The sequence below is a fragment of the Jaculus jaculus genome, chromosome 14, assembly GCF_020740685.1.
Source record: "Jaculus jaculus isolate mJacJac1 chromosome 14, mJacJac1.mat.Y.cur, whole genome shotgun sequence".
Taxonomy (NCBI): domain Eukaryota; kingdom Metazoa; phylum Chordata; class Mammalia; order Rodentia; family Dipodidae; genus Jaculus; species Jaculus jaculus.
Window position 1 is genome coordinate 57,738,627 of NC_059115.1, and position 25,109 is coordinate 57,763,735.

Consider the following 25,109-nt stretch of genomic DNA (forward strand, 5'->3'; position numbering starts at 1 on the left):
GTCTCTCTGCCAAATAAATAAAATTTTAAAAAGTTTTTGTGAGGATAAAATGAGATAACGATTTGTTTGGCATATAGTAATTCTTCAACATTAGTTCTTACTAAATGTAAGTCACGCTGAAAAACATCTGTAAAACCTAATAGACTATTTCAGTAAAAAGTCTCATGAGAAACCTGTGCCAGATTTCAGAAAGCAGAAGTCTTTTCACTGACATTCACATTCCAAGTGAAATTAATGTCAATAAAAGGGCTAGTAAGTGATGATGAATTACCTCCTTTTTAAAAAATTTTTATTAGCATTTTCCATGATTATAAAAAAATATCCCATGGTAATTCCCTCCCCCCCCACTTTCCCCTTTGAAATTCCATTCTCCATCATATTACCTCCCCATCACAATCATTGTACTTACATATATACAATATCAACCTATTAAGTACCCTCCTGAATTACCTCTTGACAATAAATAAGAAGAAATAAAATCCTTTCATAAATCAAACAACAGTCACTATGTATTTGTGGCTCAATCATCATGAACTTGTTTTAGCTCCCGACCCTGTCCCAGCTGCAGACTGCCTGTCTTAGGAAGACAGTGAATGGGCTGTACAGGCTGTGGATGCCCTTGCCCAGCTGCCTTAAGAAGTGGGGAAGGACAGCAAGTGGGTGTCGTTATGAGCATCCATAAAAAATTATGAGTCAAGAAAAAAGAGTCATACTTTGGACATATCTAATGGAAATAAAATTGAAAGAGTGGTCAGACTTCTTATTGTGCATTGTCATTCTTATAAACATCTGCTGGCTTTGAGAAGTAAAAGAATAAAGAGGAGGAAAACTAGCCAGAGATGATTTAACACTGTGAAACCGAAATGTGAATGTAGGTTTACTGATGCGGTCTGAAAGCATATACTGATCAGCTTTAAAAGGTTCCTACCTTGTGTTGTGATTTGAATTTGGTCCATTTCCCAAGGGTCTGTGGGTTAGAAATCTGGTCCGCAATGTAGCAGTACTGAGATGTGGAGTCTTTAAGAGTGGAGCCTAACAGAAGACCCTTAGGTTAACTGAAGATGCTGCTCTCAGAGGGAGAGCCCTCGTAGTCCTAAAGAGTGGGTTATTATAAAAGCGCATCCAGCTCTCTAACCTTCTATTCCGAGATGTGACAGCTCGTCACCACCACTACCACCCACAACATACACAGCCTCGGGACCCTCACCAGAACTGAGCTAATGACATGCCAAACCCTAGAACATCCAAAACTGTGAGGCAACTAAAATATCAGGAGGCTACTTCAGGTATTTTGTAACAGTGATGAAAAGCTGCCTAGTATATTCTTTACAAAACAGAAGCAAAGAATGAGCATTATGTAGTCACTCATCATGGCACTATTCAGTTGGTGAAAAATTAGAAATAATTTAGATGTCAAACAGTGGGGGGCCAGGTAATTAAAATACCCTACAGTGGCATATTGTTTTGTTATTAAAAATTCACTGATATGAGCCGGGCGCGGTGGTGCACGACTTTAATCCCAGCACATGGGAGACAGAGGTAGGAGGATCACCATGAGTTCAAGGCCACCCTGAGACTCCACAGTGAATTCCAGGTCAGCCTGACTAGAGTGAGACCCTACCTTGGAAAACCAAAATAAATAAATAAATAAATAAATAAATAAAAATAAATTTACTGATATGATTAATAAGAAAAATATATTAATTTTGAAAACAAATCACTATATATCTAGTACATATAGTAATACAATGTATAGTAATAATTAGAACTATATAAAGGAAGATGGGTTGTGTGACATATGCCTTTAACACTAACACTTGGGAAACTGAGGCAAAAACAGTTCTAGGCCAAACTGGCTTATATAATGAATTTGAGATCACCCTGGATTATATAGAAAAACTTTGTTCAACAAACTAACCAAATAGGCAAACAAAAACATTCATACTATGGGACTGAGGAGATTGCTCAGTGGTTAAAGGTACTTGCTTGCAGAGCCTGTTGGCCTGGGTTCAATTCCCTAGTACCCATATAAAGCCAGATGTACAAAGTAGCTCTGCATCTACAGTTTCTCCACAGTAACAAGCCCTGGTGCGCCCATTTTTGATCCCTTTCAAATAAATGAATATATATATATATATATATATATATATATATATATATATAAAATGTATTTTTTTAATTTTTTTTATTTTTATTTTTTTTTGGTTTTTCGAGGTAGGGTCTCACTCTAGCCCAGGCTGACCTGGAATTCACTCTGGAGTCTCAGGGTGGCTCTCAGTGATCCTCCTACCTCTGCCTCCCAAGTACTGGGATTAAAGGCATGCGCCACCACGCCCTGCTATGAATTTTTTTTTAAAGTTCAAACTCGGGGGCTGGAGAGATGGTTCAGTGGTTATAGGTACTTGCTTGCAAAGCCAGATGGCTCAGGGTTGATTGCCCCCACCCACATAAAGCCAGATGTATAAAGCAGTGCATGTGTCCAGAGTTCATTTGTTGTGGCAAGAGACCCTGGTGTGCCCATACTCACTGTTTCTCAATCTCTCTTTCAAATAAATAAGTAATATATTTATGTATCTAATAATACCTCTAATAATAACTCTAATAATACCTCAAAAGGTGTTATCAGGCATAAAGTACAAAGAAGAGTAAAGAGGCCACTGACATGGGCCACTGGAGCAGCTCTGAAGCCTAAATATATAGACAGATAGATAGATAGATAGATAGATAGATAGATAGATAGATAGATAGATACAGTGTTTTGTTTTTTGGTTTTTTTTTTTTTTTTTTTGGTTTTTCGAGGTAGTATTTCACTTTAGCTCAGGCTGACCTAGAATTCACTATGTAGTTTCAGGGTGGCCTCGAACTCTTGGTGATCCTCCTACCTCTGCCTCCCAAGTGCTGGGATTAAAGGCATGTGCCACCACACCCGGCCATAAATATATTTTTTAACAAACTATATAAAAGAAAGCCACCGAAGCACAGAATTTTTGCACAGAAAAAAAATCTGTAAAAAAATAGATATAAAATAATAGTAGATAGGCCCCAAAGATAGCTGCCATCAATTCCTTCCCTCCCATATATGATACTGATCTCTCCATTCAGCAGTGGGGTCCATTTCCCTCCCACTAAATTTGGTATGATCACACAACTTTGCTTGACAAGAGAAGTTGAGGCACCTGTGGGCAGCACTCCAGGCCTGACAACTCGGGCTAGTGTACTCAAACCAGGCTAACGAATGGGGGGTAGGTACTGAAAGGAAGAGGAGATACAGAGGTACACTGAGGCACCAGAAATTCAAATGAAGCCTTTCTGAATCCCCAAATCTTCCTGCTGACATAGCAAACTCTAATAAATAACCTCAAAAAGGTGTTATCAGGCATAGTGTAGAAATAAGAGTAAAGAGGCCACTGACATGGGCCATTGGAGCAGCTCTGAAGCCTAAACTAAGACGTTGGTACTGGGGAGACAGGAAGCATCAGAGTAAAGAGGCAAAGTAGATTAGAGGAAAGAGGCTGCAAAATATTTATTCTATATGCTGATGACTTTGAGAATATACTGGTGTATGCTTAAGGTCTAGAGAGAGGGAAGTGGAGGTGGTGAATGGGCTAGGGTATTCTTTTTTTTTAAATTTTATTTATTTGAGAAAGGCAGAGAGAGAGAGAGAGAGAGAGAGAGAGAGACTAGGCATGCCAGGGCCTTAAGCCACTGCAGACAAGCTCCAGATGCACGTGCTACCTTGTACAGCTAGCTTTTGTGGGTTCTGGGGAATAGAACCTGGGTCCTTTGGCTTCACAGGTAAGCGCCTTATTGGCTAAGCCAACCCTCCAGCCCTGAGGGAATTCTTGGTTTGTGAATTCTGTTTTTCTGCTCTCAGCCCATCATGTGCAGCAGGCACTCAAAGAGAATTTGCTAAATGAATAAATACAAATGCCTATAGCTGAAGACAGGCATCTGGCTGAGACACTTGGAAGTCATCAGTATGGAGATGACAGCTGAACTCTTGCAAGTGGATGGGATTGCTCTGGGGAAGGTAGAGTAGGGAAAAAAAAAAACCCCAACAAACAAACAAACAAACAAAAACGAAGGCTGGCAGGATTCTAAGGAAGTGTCTCACCTGTAAATGACATTTTTAGCTAGTTCCACATCTTCCCGTGTCTGACACAAATGAAGTAAGTTTTTCAACTCTTCCTTCAAGAGGAGTTTGTTTTGGGTCAATTTCTCTTCCAAGTTTCTAAAATAGCTTTCTGGAAGAAAGCACAAGATGATGGCATCATTCAGGCTGAATGGGATTATAAAGAGGCTGCCCTCAGGGACAAGGCGAAGTCTGAACATGGCTCCCTACAAAGAGACACTCAGGGGACTCTTGAACACACAGTTCCCCTCACTGTCTGGTTCCTCTACAGCAGTGAGCACCAGGAGATGGTCCCTCATACACAACATCTGTGCTATATGAGACACAGGCCCAGGCCCTACCCACATCTTCAGAAAATATAACTTTTTGGGGTAGGAGCAAAAGAAAAGACATTTTGATTCCTTGAGTGACATCTGGGTACATCCAAGTTTGCATCCAACCCAAAGAAGTCAATCTATAGGTGACTCATGAGATGGGAACATAACCAGATATGCAAGCTATCAGTTGGTAGGACACTAAGCAGAAAAAGTAAAAAGTGTGGGAATCGTTTCTATTCTAGAACTGGGGGTAAAAGAGCTGTGAGGACTGAACAACAATGACAAAGTCACACTGGACTCCAGAAAGGCAGTCCATCAGGGAAAAGCGAGACTAGGGGATGCGTACATGCACAGTGTGGTAGACAAGAGAGTGTCGTGGTCTCTTCACATGATCAAATGTCGACAGGATTTTAGAAATATCAATCTGACGATGCAGAACGGCACTGATTTTTAAGTCAATTACCTTTCAGGATATGTGCGCAATGGCTATGATAATTAGGAATAATAAATAATGACATGGAGCCCTGGCTGTAAATGTCTCATCAATTCAAAATAGGGGAAAATAAAAGACTGATGTAAACTAGATTGAGTAGACTCAAGAGGAGATTAATATACTCTCCTCCACTCTCGAGGCTTATCTTTTTTTTTTTTTAATATTTTTTGGTTTATTTTTATTTATTTATTTGAAAGTGACAGAGAGAGAAAGAGGCAGATAGAGAGAGAATGGGCACGCCAGGGCCTCCAGCCACTGCAAATGAACACCAGATGCGTGCGCCCCCTTGTGCATCTGGCTAACGTGGGTCCTGGGGAACCGAGCCTCGAACCAGGGTCCTTAGGTGTCACAGGCAAGCGCTTAACAGCTAAGCCATCTCTCCAGCCCGAGGCTTATCTTTTTACACCACAACTGCATGATCAGTAGAGCAGTAAGACTGGTCTGGGAGGGAACAGAGGCAGGAAGGGTGAATCAGGTGCTCCCCAACATCTGACAGTGAGAGGAAGGAGAGCTGCCCTATAGTGAAAAAAGTCCACAGGGACAAACAAAAGTTATTTAAAAAAAAGTCTTGGATGTGTTTATAAAGAAAGGAACTTAGTATAGGGGTGTTGTTACAGGTTTAGATTTTTAAATTAAAAAATTTCAAACAATTCACACACAATATAAAACAATATAACTACTATAAAATAATATAAAATAGAATTATTTTTATTTGCCCATCAGCCTCAACAATTATTATGTTGCTTATTTTGTTTCCTCTACACTGCCCAAACACATTAGATTTTTCAAAGTAAATCCCAGACTTTTACAGCCAAGTTTCTTCTGCTTATGAAATCTTTGATCTTACTGACTTTTCCAAAGTCAACAAATACTAAATGCCTCAACACGCCTTTACTTTATTTTGTGCTTTCATGTGAGTCACAAAGTACATTTTTTTTTTTATTGACAACGTCCATGATTGTAAACAATATCCCATGGTAATTTCCTCCCTGCCCCCACTTTCCCCTTTGAAACTCCACTTTCCATCACATCCCCTCACAAAGTGTCACACCAACATTCGAAAGACAATCATTTGGATTCTTTTTCTTCCCCCCAAGCGCACTGACACTTATTGAGCAGTATCCCACTTGGTGGACATATGATATATGAGATTTGTATGGCAGACTCGGGGTTGTGAGGAGCTTCGTTAGTAGGAGCACTCATATAAAGCTGGCAGACAACCTATGGGAGGATTAAAGTGACAGAAGACATTTGCACACACATTTACATAGAGCATGAGTTGCCAGCACGAGAGAAAACAGTGGAAACTACTGTGACGATCAAGTTTCCCAAACTCCATTGCATCCCATTAATGACCATGAACTACCTACAGAAGACAACCTTTATGTAAACTACGTATGCAGATGATTGTTCAAAAAAGTACTATTTGTTTTTTAAATTGAGAACATTATTGTAGAATATGTTGATCATATCCCCATCAGGTTGTACTCTTATGCTTTTTATTTTTTTTTTTTTGAGGTAGGGTCTCACTGTAGCCCAGGCTGATCTGGAATTCACTATGCAGTCTCAAGGTAGCCTCAAAATCACAGCAATCCTCCCGCCTCTGCCTCCTGAGTGCTGGGATTAAAGGCGTGCGCCACCACACCTGACTCTGGCTCTTGTTCTCTTACGCACTCTTATGTTCCCTCTCCCCTGACCCGCATTCATCTGGATTCTTAAACTATATAGTGCACATGAAGCATCTGATGCTTTTTCATTTGCATGTCTATCAATACCCCCAACTGATGCAGACGCTGGTCCTGAAACTATACTTTGGTACAGAGGTAGAGTAGCAGGAGAGCTGTAGACTTCATAGCAGCAGAGTGCAAGGTGAAAAGTGACTACAAAGATGGACAAGGAAAATAAATGTTCTCAATCTTTTTACGAGACAAAGAAGGTCACTGGAAAAAGAAATGAATGGGAACACAGAGAGAGGAAACTTGAACGACAGATGAAAGAATTAACAAAAGTGTCTTATTACCTTTGGTGCCAGTAAGATTGTATGCAATAGCCATCTTCTTATGTTGAAATTCTTTTAATTTCATAATGCTATCTGTAAGTAGGTATCTTTTAGCTAAAAATTAAAGAAAGGATATCAGTAAAGTCATTTCACTTCTTTATACTTCGCAAATAGCATGAGCAGAGCTGGTTGCTTCTAATTATTTTTCTTCATCTATACATAATTCATCTAGGTAGGTCACAGATATGACAGTAACCCTGATGGGGGAAAACATCACCATCAAAAAATGCAAATCACAAGAACTTTTATGTGTGAGATGTGGAAGGAAGTGATTAACTGTGTATGAAGACTGGTTGACAGGGGGCTGGGATCTGAAGGAAAAGCAGGCATTTGCATCTGGTCAAGGGCTAGTAACAGCATCTAAACAAAAAAACCACTTAATAGGGTTGGACAGAGTTTCAGTGGTTAAGGCGCTTGCCTGCAAAGCCTAATGACCCTGGGTTTGATTCCCAGTACCCACGTAAAGCCAGATGCATAAAGTGGGCCATGCATCTGGAGTTCATATGCAGCACTGGAGGCCCTGGCACACCCAATCTCTCCTTGCCAATAAATTAAATGCATTTTTTGAAAAAGCCCAATAACTTTCACTTAATTACAAAACAAGATTTAGTTCATCTTGGGAGAAGCAAAAATCAATGGAAAAAACTAGAGGTAGGAGGAGGATTACCAAGAGCTGGAGTCCACCCTGAGACTACACAGTGAATTCCAGGTCAGCCTGAGCTAAAGTGAGACCCTACCTCGAAAAACCAAACAACAACAAAACTACACTGTAACTCCTAGTTTAGACTTGTGAAGATGGCCCTTCAGATCTGGATTCAGCTTTAAGTCAGAAATCACTAAACCACAGCTTTGGGGAAATTATTATCCTTTCTTTAGGATCCTTGGTAGTGCATGAGGTAAACACAGATGAAGCTCAGCTAAACAATCACACACGAACCAGTTCTCTGCAATACAGTAAGGTAACAAAAATTTAGGACAGCAGAGTCCTGTGAAGTGGTTAGCTGCAGGTCTCTAACAGCTTCCTGCTACTTAGAACAAATGCCTTAAGCCTATAAAATGGTACCTCTCCCACTGATGCTGTCTGGAGGAGAGTTCACATACGTAAGACGCACTCTAGCCTTGACATGAGATGTTAAATATTTTGATTATCACTCTCATATTTAATCTTTTCAAAAAGGCTTAATGTTGAAAATAAGGAAACCTGCACCCCGCCCCCGCCCCCCCCCCAGATCTTTGAGACTGCGGGCAGCACAATTCCAAACTCGAGTTGTCTCAACAGCTCTGCTCCGAAACCTTGCAGCAAAGGAAACCCAGGGATCAGAGACCCTCTCGAGAAAGTACTATAGCCCCAAGTTTGGTTCAGACACCGGCTGTCCCCCCCAAGCGGCGGGGCGGGGGCATGCACGCCCCCCAGGGGTCAGGGCTGCCCCCCAGAGCAAGGGCACGCAGGCGCTAGCTAGGAGGTCAGATCCACGGAGATGCCCGCCGGGGTCTCTAACACGCCCTTCTTCTTCCCTCCCTCTCCTCGCGCGCGGCGAGGCGGCGGATACCTCCGAGGGCGCGGCGGCAGCAGGCCGAACCCGCCCCTGTCACCCGGGGACGCACGCAAGGCCCGGGCGCCTGCCGCAGAGCTCGTTCCAGGGGCCGAAGGGTGGCAGCCATGTTGTCCCGGGCCGTACCAATAGCGAGCGCCGGCGGAGGGGGGGGAGGGAGATACTGCGCCTGCGGGAGATCCACCCACTTCCGGAACGCGGTCTGCCTCTCCCCCGCGCTCCTCCTGGTACGTTCCAAGATGGCGGCCCCCAGCGTGCGGCGCGGGATGCTGCTGGCCCGCAAAGCGTCCGTGCCTCGCCTTTCCCCGGCAGGTTGGTTTACTGCACCTTCGGCGGGACTGCTCCGCTGAGCCTCTGATTACGTTGCGCATTGAGTGAAAGCAGCGATAGGCTTTCAAAAAAAAAAGGAAAAAAAAAAGTAGAGTAAATGCTTCTGGGATTTTGAGGTGTTAGAGAACCCATTTGGAATATTTAAAAGTACAGAGAAAGGGAGGTAAGGTCTCTGACCAGTCTCCTTTCGTTAAGTAGAATCTGCCACTCTAAATATGAGAAGAGCAGAAGAAGGCTGTGGATGAGTGTGTTAACGTGGTAGTCTTTTCTAACCTTGAAAAAAAAATCCCCAGGTGGGATTGTTTTCTCCTTTCTGAGGTTTCTCCGCAAGAGCATCAGGTAGAACGTTTTCCCTGACGCACATCCTTGGTCATTCGGACCCCCTGATCTTCACGTCATGAAAGAATTTTTCAGTACTAATCTCACTTTACCAGATCGTAGGCACTACTCCTGATTAACCTTTGCTTTACAGTTTTTCTTTTTCATGGTGTAGGCAACAAATGTTAAAAGGTACTTGTGGACCACTGTGGTGTCTGAGTTGAGTTGCACCCGGAGTTGATTGTCTTCTTAGTGGACCTGAAGATTAAAACCTTTCAAAGTATTTACAAAAGCCAACTTTGCAATGGTTTCAACCTCCTAATCCACGTGCCTGATTTTATGATTAAAATTCAGAAATCACAGTCAATGTTCCCAGTGTGTTTTATCTCTTCTTTTCAACCTCCCTTAACTGCTGTTTGAAAAAGCAACATACAGGGCTGGAGAGATGGCTGAATGGTTAAGGTGCTTGTCTGAAGAGCCTAAAGAAGGCGGGTGTACAAAGTGGTGCATGCACCTGGAGTTCATGCACAGTGGCTAGCGGCCCTGGTGTGCCCATACTCATTTTCTCTCTGCCTTTCCCTCTCCTGGCAAATAAAACATTAAGAAAAACCCTCCTTGCAAATAAAGAAATAAAACATTTAAAAAAAATTTTTTAAAGAAACATACACTTACATGCTCATACTTCTTCAAGTGTGGTCATTACTCACACCTCATAGTTTGCCACCAGAGTTTTCTGAAGAGTAAGTGGGTGAATTGCCTGGTAAAAATGTTCATGTTCATATTTCATATTTGGCAAATTGGTATACACAATGCCTGCCAGCTCAGCGGGAATGATCTGCTACTCACTTTTAAAAGTATTTTATTTAAAGCCGGGCATGGTGGCACACGCCTTTAATCCCAGCACTTGGGAGGCAGAGGTAGGAGGATTGCTTTGAGTTTGAGGCCACCCTGAGACTCCATAGTGAATTCCAGGTCAGCCTGGGCTAGAGTGAGACCCTACCTTGAAGGACCAAAAAAAAAAAAAATATATATATATATATATATATATATATATATATATATATATATATATATGTATGTGTATATATATATATACTTGCAAGCAGAGAGACAGACAGAATGAGGCCTCCAGCTTCTGCAAACAAGCTCCAGGTACACATGCCACTTTGTGCATCTGGCTTTATGTGGGTACTGAGGAATCAAACTTGGGTTGTTAGGCTTTACAGACAAGGACGTTAATTGCTGAAATTATCAATCTTAACAAGACCCACAGTGCTAGATAAGGAAGAGTATACTGGTTGCTTATACTATTTAGGGGCATTTGATTAAAGCCAAAATGCATAAAATATGCAACAATATGAGTAGGCCATTTAAAAAATATTTTTATTTGCAGAGAGAGAGAGAATGGGTGCACTAGGGCCTCTTGGCATTGCAAATGAACTTCAGACACTTTGTGCCTCTGGCTTTATGTGGGCACTGGGGAATTGAACCCAGCCATCAGGCATTGTAAGCAAGTGTCTTAACCACTGAGCCACCTCTCCATCCCCAAGAGCCAATCATTTCTCATGAAACTTTGAAATTCTAGGCCTTGAAAGCATTTCAGATTTAAATGGAGGAAACATTTATTTTTGTGGAGGACATTTATTTTAGAGAATATTATTGCTCTGAGTAAAACTATCTGAGTGTTAATAGGCACAAAAAAATTGTCAACATTTTCATTGCATATTTTAAAAATATTTTTATTTATTTGACAGAGAAAGAGGGGGAGAGAGAGAGAGAGAGAATGGGCCAGGGCTTCCAGCCACTGCAAACAAACTCCAGATGTGTGCGCCCCTTATGCATCTGGCTAATGTGGCCCTGGAGAATTGAATCTGGGTCCTTTGGCATTGCATGCAAATGCCTTAACTGCTAATCCATCCCTCCAGCTCTTTCATTGCATATTTAAAGGGGGATTGAATTAAGCTGTAAGTCTGAAATCAGTGTATCCCCTTTTCATATCTGGTCTGAGGTCTGTCATTGTCATCATTACCTAGCTGTTGTTGTATTTGAAGAATCTGTCCCCATGTCAGGCCCACAGACTGCATTTTAATGAGATTTATGTACATACTCAAATTTAACAGTGTGATTAGATCTTCCATCTTGACATTGTTTACTTCATTTCGTCATCTGTTTCTGAAGAGCTATAAGATAATTGGTCTGTGTTACTTAAGCCACTGTTTTTATTAAAATTTGCTAGAGGAGGAATAGGAAAATAATATGTCCAAAGGCATTTTTATTAAAACAGAAATTTCATCTTTCTGTGAAGCTTTATAAGTATGAAAGGTTTCTATTTACCATATTTGAATTTTTTATACATATGTTCATTTCATTATACCCTCAGTCGAGAATGAGAGATGGAAAGTGATCACCCATTACTTCATTTTAAAACAATATTAAGGGTGGCAGAGATGGCTTACAGGTTAGGGTGCTTGTCTGCAAAGCCAAAGGACCCAGGTTTGATTCCCCAGTATCCATGTAAAGCCAGATGTATAAGTGGTGCATGTATCTAGAGTTTTTTGCAGTGGCTGGAGGCCTTGGCGGCATACCCATTCTCTCTCTCTCTCAAATAAATAAATAAAATACAAAAATATTTTAAGAAAAGCATAAAAGCTGATCTTTTTAAAATTTATTATTCCTTTTCTTTTTTCTTGTGAGTTCATGCAGTTTCCTTGAACAGCTGCACAAAGGGGGCCTTCAGGGAGTCCCGTCTTTCTCACAATTATCCCCAATTTGTTACCTCTCTGTTCAAAACTCTTGAGTGATGGTCTAAATAGTATCTTTTTTGGAATATAGAAGGGTGATTTCTTATGCTAGAATGAAGCATATACTAGGTGAAGACAGAGAATAAATAATCGACGATAGTAATAAAAAATGTCACTGGTACTCTGGATTATGAATCCTTTTTAAGTTTAATTCCAGTCATGTTGATGATTTTTCAGTTTTTCTAAATATTTACTTTATTTATTTAAAATTTACTTTTCTAAATGTTTATTTATCTATTTGCAAGGGGAGAGAGAGAGGTAAAGAATGAATGCAAATGAACGGGCACACCAGGACCTCTTGTCACTGCGTAGACAACTTCAGATGCGTGCACCCACCGCAAGGGGGCGCACGCGTAGTCAAAAGGCCTTGCTGTGCCTGGTCTCTCTCTCTCTCTCTCTCTCCTGCCTATTTCTGTCACTTTCTCAAATAAATAAATAAATAAAAAGAAATTGGAATTTAGAGGCTGGAGAGATGGCTTAGTGGTTAAGGCACTTGCCTGAGAAGTCTAAGGACCCAGGTTCAGTTCCCCGGTACCCACGTAAACCAGATGCACAGGGTGATGCATGCGTCTGGGGTTAGTTTGTAGTGGCTGAAGACCCTTGCATGCCCATTCTCTCTCCATCTCTCTTCCTCTCTCCAAAATAAATAAATTAAATAATAAAAATGATTAGAGTTGTATACTTTGTATAGAAAAGTATACAAGGATGTACACAGGTTATATGTAAATATTATGCCATTTTATATGTGTAAACAATTTTGAGCATCTAAAGACATTGTGTATGTGTGAACGTAGGGTCTCAAAGATTCCTGGAAAGTACTGTACTATGAGCTGTACCCCTTCCCTTTTCCTGTGTGTTTTTGGTTTTTTTGTAAGATTTATTTTATTTATTTATTAGAGACTGAGGGAGAGAGAGTCTGTGTGTGAGAACGGTATGCCAGGGCTTCTAGCTACTGCAAACAATCTCCAGACACATGCATCACCATGTATGTGCATCTGACTTATGTAAGACCTGGAGAACCGAACCTGGGTCCTTCGGCTTTGCAGGCAAGCGCCTTAACCACTAAGCCCTCTCTCCAGCCCAATACATTGTGTTGTTAAGAAAGGGCCTCACTAAGTTGCCCAGGCTGCCCTTAAACTTGCAATCCTCACTTATCCACCTCCTGAGCAGCAGGGATTACAGGCCTGTGCCACCAGACCTAATGCATTTTCTCCTTTCCTTTTATTTCCTTTTATTATTTTTTATTTCCTTTTATTAAAAACTTTTTATTTATTTAGTTATTTGCAAGTAGACAGAAACAGAGAGACAGAATGGGTGGGTCAGGGCCTCTTGCCACTGCAAATGAACACCTGATGCCTGCACCACTTTGTGCATCTGGCTTTTCATGGGTACCTGGGAATCGAACCCAGGGTCAATAGGCTTTGCAGGCAAGTGCCTTAACTGCTAAGCTATCTCTTCAGCCCCCCTTCTTTATTTTTTTTTAAAGAAATGTCTGCTCAAATTCTTCACACATATTTCAGTTCATTTGTCTTGTATTTTTTAGTTGTAAGAGCAATCATATGTCCCTGTACAAATCCCTAATTAGATTAATTTGTGGATGTGTTTTTTCTATATTGTGGATTATTTCATAATTCTTGAGAGTGTCCTTTGAAGTACAAAAGGTTTCAACTTTGATAGATGGCTGTCCATTCTTTCTCACTTATTTTTGGACTTCATGGTATGAGCGCTACTTATGCCAGGCATTGTGCCAGCTAGGAATCCAGCTCTGTCACCTGTGTACTGCCTCAAATGTGCCACCTTGTACATGTGCTTATGTAAGCCAGAGGTCAGGGTCAAGGGTCGTTTTCAGTCTGTCTCGTTTTTGGGACTGAGTCTGTCACTGAACTTGGAGCTCATTGATTTGGCCAGATTTGTTGGCCAGTATACTCCAGGAATCCTCCTGTCTCCATCTCCCCCAGCACTGGGATTCCAGACATATGCCATTTCCTCAGCCCCCCTCAAATCTGGCTTTTTGAGGTTCTCTTATTTACCCTGTGGTGCTGGGTCACTGGATAAGATAATTCTTTGGTTTATGCTGACCCGAGTCAGGTGGAAATGTGTTCAGGATAACAATTAGAAGTCACTCAGTTAATGAGTCAGCAGGAAAGGAGGAGTTTTAGGGCTGTAATTGAATGGCAGTAAATGGTTCCTATCCCTAAAGCTAAAGGAATAAAATTACCAGCATTTTTTTTACCCATTAAATTACTAGGAAAACGATCATATGTTTTTCTGCATCTTCTACTTGTTAGGAGGTAAGTGCATTTTGTTATGAATTGAATTGTGAACTCTACAGTATTGGTTACAGTATCATATTAGAATTTTAAAAAATATATATGTAGTAGTCAAAAGTAATGTTTAGCTGGGCTAATCCCAGCATGTGGGAGGCAGAGGTAGGAGGATCACTGTGAGTTCAAGGCCAGCCTGAAGACTACATAGTAAATTCCTATAGTGAGATCCTAACTTGAAAACTATGAACAAAAGCAAAACAACAACAACAACAAAAAAAAACCCACTAATAATGTTTAATAAAGCACATAAGTAACATTGTTGTGAAACATTCCTATTGAGATAGACGGTTATCTTTTTTTCTCCAGGTAAAAGATGCCTGCTGTCTGCAGCTTATGTGGACAGCCACAAATGGGAGGCCCGAGACAAGGAGCAGTGCAGTATTGGTAGGTGCTACCTAACTGTCGGGTATTCTGTGTGTCCCTCCATCCGTATACGCCACATGGTGTGTGCATGAAAAGGTACTTCATGATGACTCAATTCAGATAGGTGCCCTTTTGATCTTAAAAAGAATTAGAGTCATGTGGTAAAATAATTTTTACTGTCCCCTACATTCCAAATGTTTTATTTCTCAATAGCACTTAGTTTTATTTTTGATGAGTCAGCTTCTGAAGTTGTGTAAATGATTCCTTCCATCTTGCTTTTTTGTTTATTTTTTCATAGAGGGTTCCTGGAGTTTGTCTCTGTTTTACAGAATTTTATGCTTTATACTTTGAACCCTTTTTTTTTTTTTTTTGGTTTGTTTGTTTTTACTTATTTGAGAGTGACAGACAGAGAGAAAGAGGCAGATAGAGAGAGAAAGAATGGGCACACCAGGGCTTCCAGCCTCTGCAAATGAACTCCAGATGCATGCGCCCCCTTGTGCATCTGGCTAATGTGGGTCCTGGGGAATCAAGCCTCGAACCGGGGTCCTTAGGCTTCACAGGCAAGCACTTAACCACTAAGCCATCTCTCCAGCCCACTTTGAACCTTTTTTAGGTTCAAGTTCTTTGTCTCCCCCCCTCTTTGGTTTTTCGAGGTAGGGTTTCACTAGCTCAGGCTGATCTGGAATTCAATGTGGAGTCTCAGGGTGGACTCGAACTCATGGCAATCCTCCTTCCTCTACCTCCTGAGTGCTGGTGTTAAAGGCGTGCACCACCACACCCAGCTAAGTTCTTCATCTTTTTAGCTCATTATTTTTGGTTCTTCTCATTCAGTACCCAGTGGTAGATTGAAAGCAAATCCTGATCTCATTAAGCCATCAGGAAAGGTAGTTGGCCAACAACTTTCCAGGCAACAAGCCTGTTCCCTGTGAGTTGCTATACAGGCTGCAGCCTTTGTTGTGTAGAGTACCAAGGAGTAAATCAGGCCACTCAGCCTGTGAGCACATTTTAAAAATGTGTGTATTTGAGACTTCTGGTTCTGTGTGTCCTTTGGCACATACAGCATCATCAGGACATTGGCAGAGAAAATAGATGGGGAACAGTTTTATGAGCCTGATGTAAGTCTTGAATCAGTTCCAGTGCTGACCTAATACTTTCCCTCAGACTTCTTTCACCGTTTCTTTGTACTTGGGTCCTCCTTTGGTAGGGATTCTGCCCACTGGTGTGGGCACACAGCTGTCAGTCATGACTTCCTAATTGGGAGTTTCAGAATCATCACTTTCTCCCCTGACAATGTGATGGCCCAAGCAGAGTTGGTTGGGAGCTCTGGACCAGGAGTGTGGTCGGGGCTGACCAAGGCAGAGTTGTGCTGGGTCGGAACATGAGTAGCTGTGCCTGCATGGAGAACTTGCAGCTTGATTCTCATCATAAGAGACCCGGCGTAGCTGTCTATAACCAGTACTTATGATATCCTTATCACCTTGAAATTAAGTCCAAAGACAACGTCATCTCTGTACATAATATGTTAAAACCTACATAATGGCCTTAGTATAAAAAAAAACAGAGGGAGATAATTTACAATAAATAATAGTATATCAAAATGTAAGTAAAGGGCTGGAGAGATGGCTTAGTGTGTAAGCGCTTGTCTGTGAAGCCTAAGGACCACGGTTCAAGGCTCCATTCCCCAGGACCCACGTTAGCCAGATGCACAAGGGAGCACATGCATCTCGAGTTCGTTTGCAGTGGCTGGAAGCCCTGGCACACCCATTCTCTCTCTCTCTCTGTCACTCTCAAATAAATAAATAAAAATAACAAAAAATTAAAAAAATATATAAGTAAGTACTAGACAAAACTGTATTTTAAAACACTGAAATTGGGCTGGAGAGATGACTTAGAGTTAAGCACTTGCCTGTGAAGCCTAAGGACCCCGGTTCAAGGCTTGATTCCCTAGGACCCACGTAAGCCCAATGCACAAGATGGTGCATGCATCGTTTGCAGTGACTGGAGTCCTTGGCACACCCATTCTCTCTGTCTGTCTCTCTCTCTCTCCCTCTTTCTCTGTCTGTTGCTCTCAAATAAGTAAATAAATCAAGAAACTATTTTAAAAACACTGAAATAGCTACACACTTCATTTTGGGGGGGGGGGTTGAGGTAAGGTTTCACTGTATCCCGGGCTGACCTTGAACTCACTATGTAGTCTCAGGGTGGCCTCAAACTCTTAGCAATCCTAAGCAAATGCCTTAACCACTAAGCCATCTCTCCAGCCCCGACAATTTTATTTTATTTTATTTTTTGAGGTAGGATCTCACTCCATCTCAGGTTGACCTGGAATTGACTGTGTAGTCTCAGGGTAGCCTTGAACTCAGTGATCCTCCTACCTCTGCCTCCCAAGTGCTGGGACTAAAGGTATGCACCACCACACCTGGTGACAATTTTATTTTTAAAAATGAACAATTCTTGGTAAAGTTCTCAATTATACTTAAAGGTCTGTTTTCTGTTTATATTGAATTTGGATTGATGGAAAATGTGGCTTTTCAATTATGAAAAGATACTTTGCATTTCTATGTAAAATGGGGTTAGTTCCATTCATTGTGAACAGTGTGTGTGTAAATGTGTGTATAACATTTGGTTTTTCAAGTTAGGATCTTGCTGTAGCCTAGACTAACCTGGAATTCCCTATGTAGTCTCAGGCTGCCCTCAAACTCAAGGCAGTCCTCCTACCTATGCTTCCTGAGTGCTGGGATTAAAGGTATTGCCACCATGCTTTTTTATTTTTTTATGGGGTCAAGATCTCTTTGATTCGCAGAACTTGCAAAAATTAGTTAACAATGGTAGCCAAGCTGGTGCGATCTGTGAGTTATTCCCCTTCAAGGCATCCAACCAAGAGAGTCAAAGCGGGATCTTTCAATATGATTGGGAAGAACCTTTCCATTTCCTTGCTCTCCACGTATTTTTCGTGATCACTTTATAGCTAAATGCAAGTCAAACCCCATAACACAGCAGCTAGCCACCTTCATTGTCGCTGATCCCCTCCCCACCCCCAGAATTGGAAGCAGAACTAGCAGGGGAGACTCTATAAGCAAAACCTGGTTCTGCTGCAATGGAACAGTGATGGTGAGGAAGCTGACGCCCGAAGATGGCAGTGAGCAAGCGTGGCAGTCCCCTTCTCGTTGCTGGGACAGAGCACTTGACCAAAAGCAGCCGGTGGCAGGAACGTTTCTTATTTTGGCTGACAGTCTCCAGGGGAAACTTCATGATGTCAAGGGAAAACATGGAATGAACAGGGGCTGGACAACCCATCTGCCACAGCGGGTGGGAAACAGCAGCAGAAGAATGAGTCAAGCTCTGCCAAGGGGGAACTGGCTCTTAACACCCCTAAGCCTGGCCCCAACAACACACCTCCTCTGGCAAGACTGTACCTCCCAAATTGCCACCAGCTGAGGACCAAGAGTGTAAATAAAACAGGTTGTGGGGGATCCTATCCCAACCACAACAGAGGGACCAAGCAGGCTTTTTAGAATAAGGCAGCCCCACTTCCTCAGATGGGAGGGGCTCCCTTGAGACCCTCACTTGCACAGGACTGACAAGGGGTAGCTCCTGATGATTCTTCCCTCCTGCCTCTCGTATCAAGCCATATTAAACCCAGAAAGACCTACTTCAAATTTCACCACACTCCTTCCTGAGAAATATTCTATAGTCAGCTATATGCCAGGACCCACTAACAGGGTTCTCCGTAGTCCCATGTCTGCCATACCATAGAAGGGATAATAGGTACCACAATTTTTTAAATACTTTTTATTTGGAAGTAGTTTTTAAAAATATTTTATTTATTTATTTGAGAGAGAGGAAGAGGCAAAGAGAAAGAGAATAGACACGCCAGAGCCTCCAGCCACTGCAAACAAACTCCAGACGCGTGTGCCCCCTTGTGCATCTGGCTTAGTTGGGTCCTGGGGAATTGAACCTGGGTCCTTAGGCTTTGCAGGCAAATGTCTTAACCGCTAAGCCATTTCTTCAGCCCTGGAAGTAGTTTTGAATTTATTTTAAAAAATCATAGTGTTCCTTCCTACCCTTTGTCCATATCTACTCTTTTTTTTTTTTTTTTTTTTTTCCGAGGTAGGGTCTCACTCTAGTCCAGGCTGACCTGGAATCCACCATGTAGTCTCAAGGTGGCTTGAACTCACAGTGATCCTCCTACCTCTGCCTCCTGAGTGCTGGGATTAAAGACATGCACCCCCATGTCTGACCCATATCTACTTTTTATTATTTTGATGCATTTGTTTTTGATGTGTCTAGATAGATTTTTTAAGAATTATTTAGATTTGCTTCATACATTATAGCCTTTATCCTGAACTCTTCAGTGTATGTTATCTGACATAAGGGTATTTGTATAAGTCTTAGCGGGAGTTAATACTTTATTCATACCTTTGTCTTGTCAGTTGGCTCCAAAATGCCCTTTATCACATTTTTCCTCCTCCAGTACAAGAGCCATTGTAGGTTCGCATTACATTTACATCAGGTCTTCTTTACTCTGAAATAATTCTATGTCCTTTATTTCTTATGCCTCGTCTTTCTTTCATTAGTCTAATTTCTTATTTTAAATAAGATATTCTCTTCAGATTCCTGTGTCTTCCCTATTAGATTCCAGTTTGCTTCCCAGCCAGAACATTCTCTGATGCTGTGTCCCTATCAGCGTCTCACGTCTGGACACACCAGACCTGACACTGTATGCCTGCATCTGAGGTGTCAGTCACTCTTGATCTGGCCAAGTATAACTGATTCCTGTCCTGTAAAGTTAACTGTTCTCCCTTCTGACCAGTAGGCTGTCAGTGGAGACATTACATTTTAATACAATGTAAATATCCTGCCACCCATCACATTTCCTGTTGGATTTACCGTCTGATCATGTTTCTAATCAATCTGTACTTGGTTCCAAAATGCTACTCTTCCAACTCCAAGAAGCCTTCTATACTTTTAGTTAGCAGTTAGCATTTACTATAAGCATAATCCTTCCTACCTCCTTTTTTTTCTTTCTTTTTCGGTTTTATTTTTATGAGACAGGGTCTTATTTAGCCCAGGCTGGCCTTGAACTAGCTGGATAACCAGCCAAGGGTGTTCTGGATCTCCTGGTCCTTCTTTCTGTGCCTCCCAGTGCTGGGATTACAGACATGCCACCCCCACTGTCTCTGTGTGGTATTGAGGATTGAACCCAGGCTCTGATACATAAGCGCTGTATCAATTGAGACACATCCCCAGCCCTTTCTTTCTTTTCTGTCATATCTTTATTTTTCATTTGTCTGTTTATTGGCATATAACAGGTTTGTATCTCATTTGTGGAATTTAAAAAAATGTAATGATTTTGGTTGTCCGATTGTCTCAGCCCTGGCTGCCTAGTACAGATGCTGTCACCCTACCTTCCATATTCTCTTGCTCATAGCTTGCTTTCTCATGTAGTGGTGTATTTCCAGGCTTATTTTGTAGTTTTCAGGACCTAGCCCTTGGCTCAGCCCTTTCTGAGGAGCTCTCTAGTGGGAAGTGCTATTAGAAACCAAGATCTTTGTGCTAGCTGTCTCCATAGGATTTCCCTTGCTCTGCTCTGGTCCATTTTTGAATCTCCCTTCCCTGATGAGAGGCTGGCTCCAAACAGACAGTGTTTGGTCATGGGGAAAGTCAGCATTAGCATTGCTGGTTATCCAGTTCCCTGCCAAAAAAAGTGCCAGCAATGCCTTCCATTCATTGTGACAGTCAACAAATACCCCTGCATACTACTGAAACGCCTTTGAACTCGATGGCACTCTTTAGTGATAATTCTACCACAGCTTCAAATAGTTTTGTAGCAGAGACTTCCAACGTGGCCATATGTGAATTATGCGCAAAGTACTATGGAAATGCAAATAAAGGAACAAGGAATTCTGGGAGAGTTTATTTATTTATTGCTTTTGGGGGGGGGTTTCGAGGTAGGGTCTGGCTCTGGCTCAGACTGACCTGGAATTCACTATGTAGTCTCAGGATGGCCTCGAACTCACAGTGATCCCCACCTCTGCCTCCAGAGTGCTGGGATTAAAGGCGTGCACCACCACGCCTGGCTATTTATTGCTTTTTGAGGTAGGGTCTCACTCTGGTCCAGGCTGACCTGGAATTAACTATGTAGTCTCAGGGTGGCCTCGAACTCATGGCGATCCTCCTACTTCTACCTCCCAAGTGCTGGGATTAAAGGCGTGCGCCACCACCTACAGTGAGAGTTTATGTTTAACAGTGTCTTAGTTGTGAAGGAAAGATTAGGAAATGAGACCACTGTTTGGTATCTTAGTGTTAAGAACAGTTAGTTCTGTTATTTGAACACAAATACAGGAAATTTTGCTTTGGTCCTCTTAGTAAGCAGAAGCTGTTTGCAAAGGAATGATGACAATAATCTGAAATACACAAGGATCACCTGGCAGTCGTTCAGATCAGACTTGGGCAAGACAGTACAAGCTACAGTCTACTAAATACTTCCTTGCCACGGAGGCAGTTGTCCCTCTGCCTAGAATACCGTGGGACTTAGTCCCTATCCAGTCAGAACTGCCTTTTCTTACTAGGTGTCCACACTGGTACCCTCAGGAGGCAGGCATCTGGATTTGTAGCCCACTTCTGTTGGTATCAATGTGGACCCTCACTGTCTAGCTGTAAGTGATGGATGGTAGTTGGCAGTCATTCCATTAATTTGTGGAATGAATCAGGTCCTGGGGCCCTTGTATTTGCTGCTCTACAAAATGCTGAGCCGGGCGTGGTGGCGCACACCTTTAATCCCAACACTCGGGAGGCAGAGGTAGGAGGATCACCGTGAGTTCGAGGCCACCCTGAGATTACAGAGTGAAGTCCAGGTCACCCTGGCCTACAGAGAGAACCCTACCTCTAAAAAACAACCAACAAAGTTTTGAGGTGAAATACGGTTTTAGAGCTCAGGCTGCTTGGAAGGAAAAGAGGCGTTATTTTTCCCATCATGTAACATAAGGAAACTGCGACTGCCCCTTATTAAAACAGGCATACTTTGCTTCTGTCGGTGACCTGAGTACTTGCTCTCGGCGGCTGCGCGCCTGTGGCCGCACCTCCGCGGACCGGGCAGTAGATGGCAGTGTGCCTCTGCGCGAGCTCCTGCAAACGCCGCTGCGCGCCGCGCGGCTGTCACGGAGCATGCGCGGAGGCGCGGGGCGCGCTCGCATGTGGAGCGCTGTGATTGGATGGCGGGCGCTGCGGTGGAGGTGAGCCGGGAGGTGCCCCGGGCGGGCTCGCTGATTGGTGGAGGGAGGAGGGACGATATGAGGCATTTCTTCCTGCGGTCCCCATTGGAGAGGGGCGGGGCTCCATCTGCCCGGTGACTCCCCGCGTGGGGCCCTCGAACCCCTCTGAGATTGCTGGTTACCTGGCTTTCTGCAGTCCTCTGTGCGCATTGAGGAGCTGGGATTTCCCTTTCTTAAACGCTTCCTGCCTGGAACTTGCCTCCTGAAACACGCACAAATCGTAGAGTGCGGGATGATCAGTAAGCGAGCAAACCCATGTAGGAGCTAGACGTAGCAGCCCAGGGCAGTGTGTGTGTCCCTTCCCTTCCGAGGTAGCTGCTACCCGGACTTGGCACACCAGGGATTATAAAGATGTTTTACAGGAGAAAATGCAAAATTTGTATGGAAAAGAGAGGTTGGGGTAAGGAGTAGTCTTTATCCATCACCATGGTTTCAACCATTACCAGCTCGCAGTAGTACCTCTTCCCCCATCCTATCTTTGGCTTGTTTGGAAGCAAAAACAAGGATGTTTTTAATACCATTCTTAAATCTCAAGTAGTCACCTTTTAAATACTATGAAATATCCAGTCTTTATTTTCCCCCAGTGTTTTCATAAATACATTTCCCTACTATGTGAATGTGTGTGAGGCTGGAGCGTGTGTCATGGCCCCTGGCTTTCATAGACTGTGAGGATCCCATTGTTGCGCTCAATTGTGCTCAGCAAGGTTTTATCAATCGAGCCATCTCCCCAGCCCCTTGAATATAATTTTAATAATCTGGTTGAATAACCCAGTTAGGGCCTTCTAAGTGCAGTCCTTTAACATATCCTCCCTTTTCTCTTTGCCCTTTAAAATCTTTTTATAGAAACATTTGGAAGTAGGGAAGATGGTGTGTACCCTACTTTCACCCAGAGTCGATATTTATCAGTTCCCTGCCAGTGATTTGTTTGTTTATTTGTTTTGTTTTGTTTTTTTGAGGTAGGGTTTCACTCTAGCCCAGGCTGACCTGTAATTCACTTTGTAGTCTCAGGGTGGCCTTGAACTCACTCTCAACAATCCTCCTACCTCTGCCCCCTGAGTGCTGGGATTAAAGACTTGCGCCACGACACCCAGCTGCCCTGCCAATGTTTTTTCATCAATATCCCATCCCCTCATCAGATTACATTTTAACAAACCTCAAGTATGTAGTAACTTTATATGTATTTGTTATGTACCTTTAAAAGGTAAGGATTTTTTTAAAAGATAGTTATAATGTTATTATTAAATATTTCTCAATATTTACCTTTCCTCAAATATCTTATTTTTTTTCATTAACATTTATTGAAATGGGATTCAGCCCTACAATGGGTTGTGACCTTATTTATTTTGTTTATTTTGGGTTTTTGAGGTAGGGTCTCACTCTAGCCCAGGCTGAAGGTGGAATTCACTATGTTATCTCAGGGTGGCCTTGAACTCACAGTGATCCTCCTACCTCTGCCTCCTGAGTACTGGGATTAAAGGTGTGCACCACCATGCCCGGCTTGTCTACCTTTTTTAAAGCTCAATCATAGATATGAAAAAACAAGTTTTTAAATGTTTTATGAAGGTGTTTTATTTTTATGGTGGTGGAATTTTTAAAGGGATATATAGTTCGTCTTATTCCAGAAACAGAACTTGAGTTTGATATCTTCTTTGAACTTAGAAGCAGCATCCAAACCTATTTTGCATTTCTTCCTCCATGATAATTCTTAAACCTAGCAGACCAGTCTTGACTGACTGTGCTTGGATCTGATGGAGCTACTGCTTAAAAACCTGGATGCTCCTGGTTTACCTCATACTTCCAAAAGTCCACTGTCTCTCTGGGTGTGAGGCCTAGAAATTCAGGGGTTTTTGTTATTGTTTGTTTGTTTGGTTGGTTGGTTGGTTGATTGGCTGTCCCCCCCGCCCCTCCCCCCAGTGCTGAGGACGAAACCCAGGGCCTTGCGCTTGCTAGGCAAGCGTTCATCCACTGAGCTAAATCCCCAACCCCTGTTTTGTGCAGGGTTTTTTGCTTGTTTGTTTTGTTTTTGTTTTTTTCTTTTTTTTTTTTTTTTTTTGGAGGTAGGGTTTCACTGCAGCTCAGGCTGACCTGGAATTCACTATGTAGTCTCAGGGTGGCCTCCAACACTTGGCGATCCCCCTACCTCCCAAGTGCTGGGATTAAACGCTTTCACCAAAAGAACAGTCTCACTCTAGTCCAGGCTGACTGCAATTTACTATGTAGTTTCATAGTGGCCGCGAACACACGTGATTCAGCTACCTCTGCCTCCTGAACACACCTGGCTTAGAAATTCAGTCTTAAAGCTCCTCGCATGTGCTGATGCTCTGCCAGGATTGTGTGCCGGTATCCTACAATATTTGTAATAGCTCAGCACTCTAAGACAATGTTTTATGTCCTCAGATCCTCAGTGCTGTTATTGTCTTCCAACAGGACACTATGTTTCCTCTTTGAAATGTATTTCCACTTGACATGACTGAAAGCTTTGTTCAGTGAAGAATTCAAATTTCAGATCCATTTCCCCCTAGCTTTTGGTGTCCGTGGCCATCAGCTCCGTGTTCCTGAGGAGCTGAGTAACGAGCAAGAAAAATCATCTTTGGCACATCTCTTTGAACAGAACCGGGGCATCTGCTGGCCCCTCACTGACACATGAAGTGTCACTGTGACAGTGGAAGCCCTTGCTCCAGAAGCCTGGGGCGCTGGCCCTCCGCAGGCCACAGCTGTCCCCGCTCTCCCGGTCCTCCCCGCTCTGCAGTTTTCTGCCTCGTTCATCACACCGGAGCTGTAATGCGAGGTGACTGGTCACATAGTACTTTTAGCAGCAAACCTTTCTGACTTGTGATATGTAAATGTTGTTCGCTGGATGCAGGCTCTGCAGCTGTTGCCTTTTTTGAGGCCCTGGCCAATTCCACTTGACTGAAGAAGCCTTGAAGTGAAGGCTTGGGTGGGGTCTGGCTACCATCCCGCCTGGGGTGATCAGCGAGGCTGTGTCAGTCAGTGCAGTGTTGAGTGAGACTCTGAAAGCCACCAGGAATGGTTCTGGGGGCCATTTTAATTAGGCCAGCTTTTTTTTTTTTTTTTTTAAGGTTTAAATTTTGAATCAAGGGATATGATTCCTTATACTGACTCATCACAGCATAAAAGCCTC

General features: G+C 42.6%; 2 protein-coding genes across 4 annotated transcripts in view; one reads left to right on the forward strand and one right to left on the reverse strand.

The window, feature by feature from the left end:
* Positions 1-8,667, reverse strand: part of Ptcd2 (pentatricopeptide repeat domain 2) — a 41,503-nt gene extending 32,836 nt beyond the window's left edge. The window contains exons 1-3 of one of the 2 annotated variants that reach the window (XM_004651544.2): positions 8,552-8,667; positions 6,963-7,055; positions 4,115-4,244 (exon numbers count right to left, since the gene is read on the reverse strand). In XM_004651544.2, the coding sequence (XP_004651601.1) occupies positions 4,115-4,244; positions 6,963-7,055; positions 8,552-8,663 (335 nt within the window). In that variant the 5' untranslated portion in view covers positions 8,664-8,667. The remainder of the gene's footprint in view (positions 1-4,114; positions 4,245-6,962; positions 7,056-8,551) is intronic. The other variant, XM_045133866.1, reaches the window with a different exon arrangement.
* Positions 8,668-8,787: 120 nt separating this feature from the next.
* Positions 8,788-25,109, forward strand: part of Mrps27 (mitochondrial ribosomal protein S27) — a 95,076-nt gene continuing 78,754 nt past the window's right edge. For both annotated transcript variants that reach the window (XM_004651545.2, XM_045133402.1), the window contains exons 1-2: positions 8,788-8,866; positions 14,637-14,714. In XM_004651545.2, coding sequence (XP_004651602.1) covers positions 8,794-8,866; positions 14,637-14,714 — 151 coding nt within the window. In that variant the 5' untranslated portion in view covers positions 8,788-8,793. The remainder of the gene's footprint in view (positions 8,867-14,636; positions 14,715-25,109) is intronic.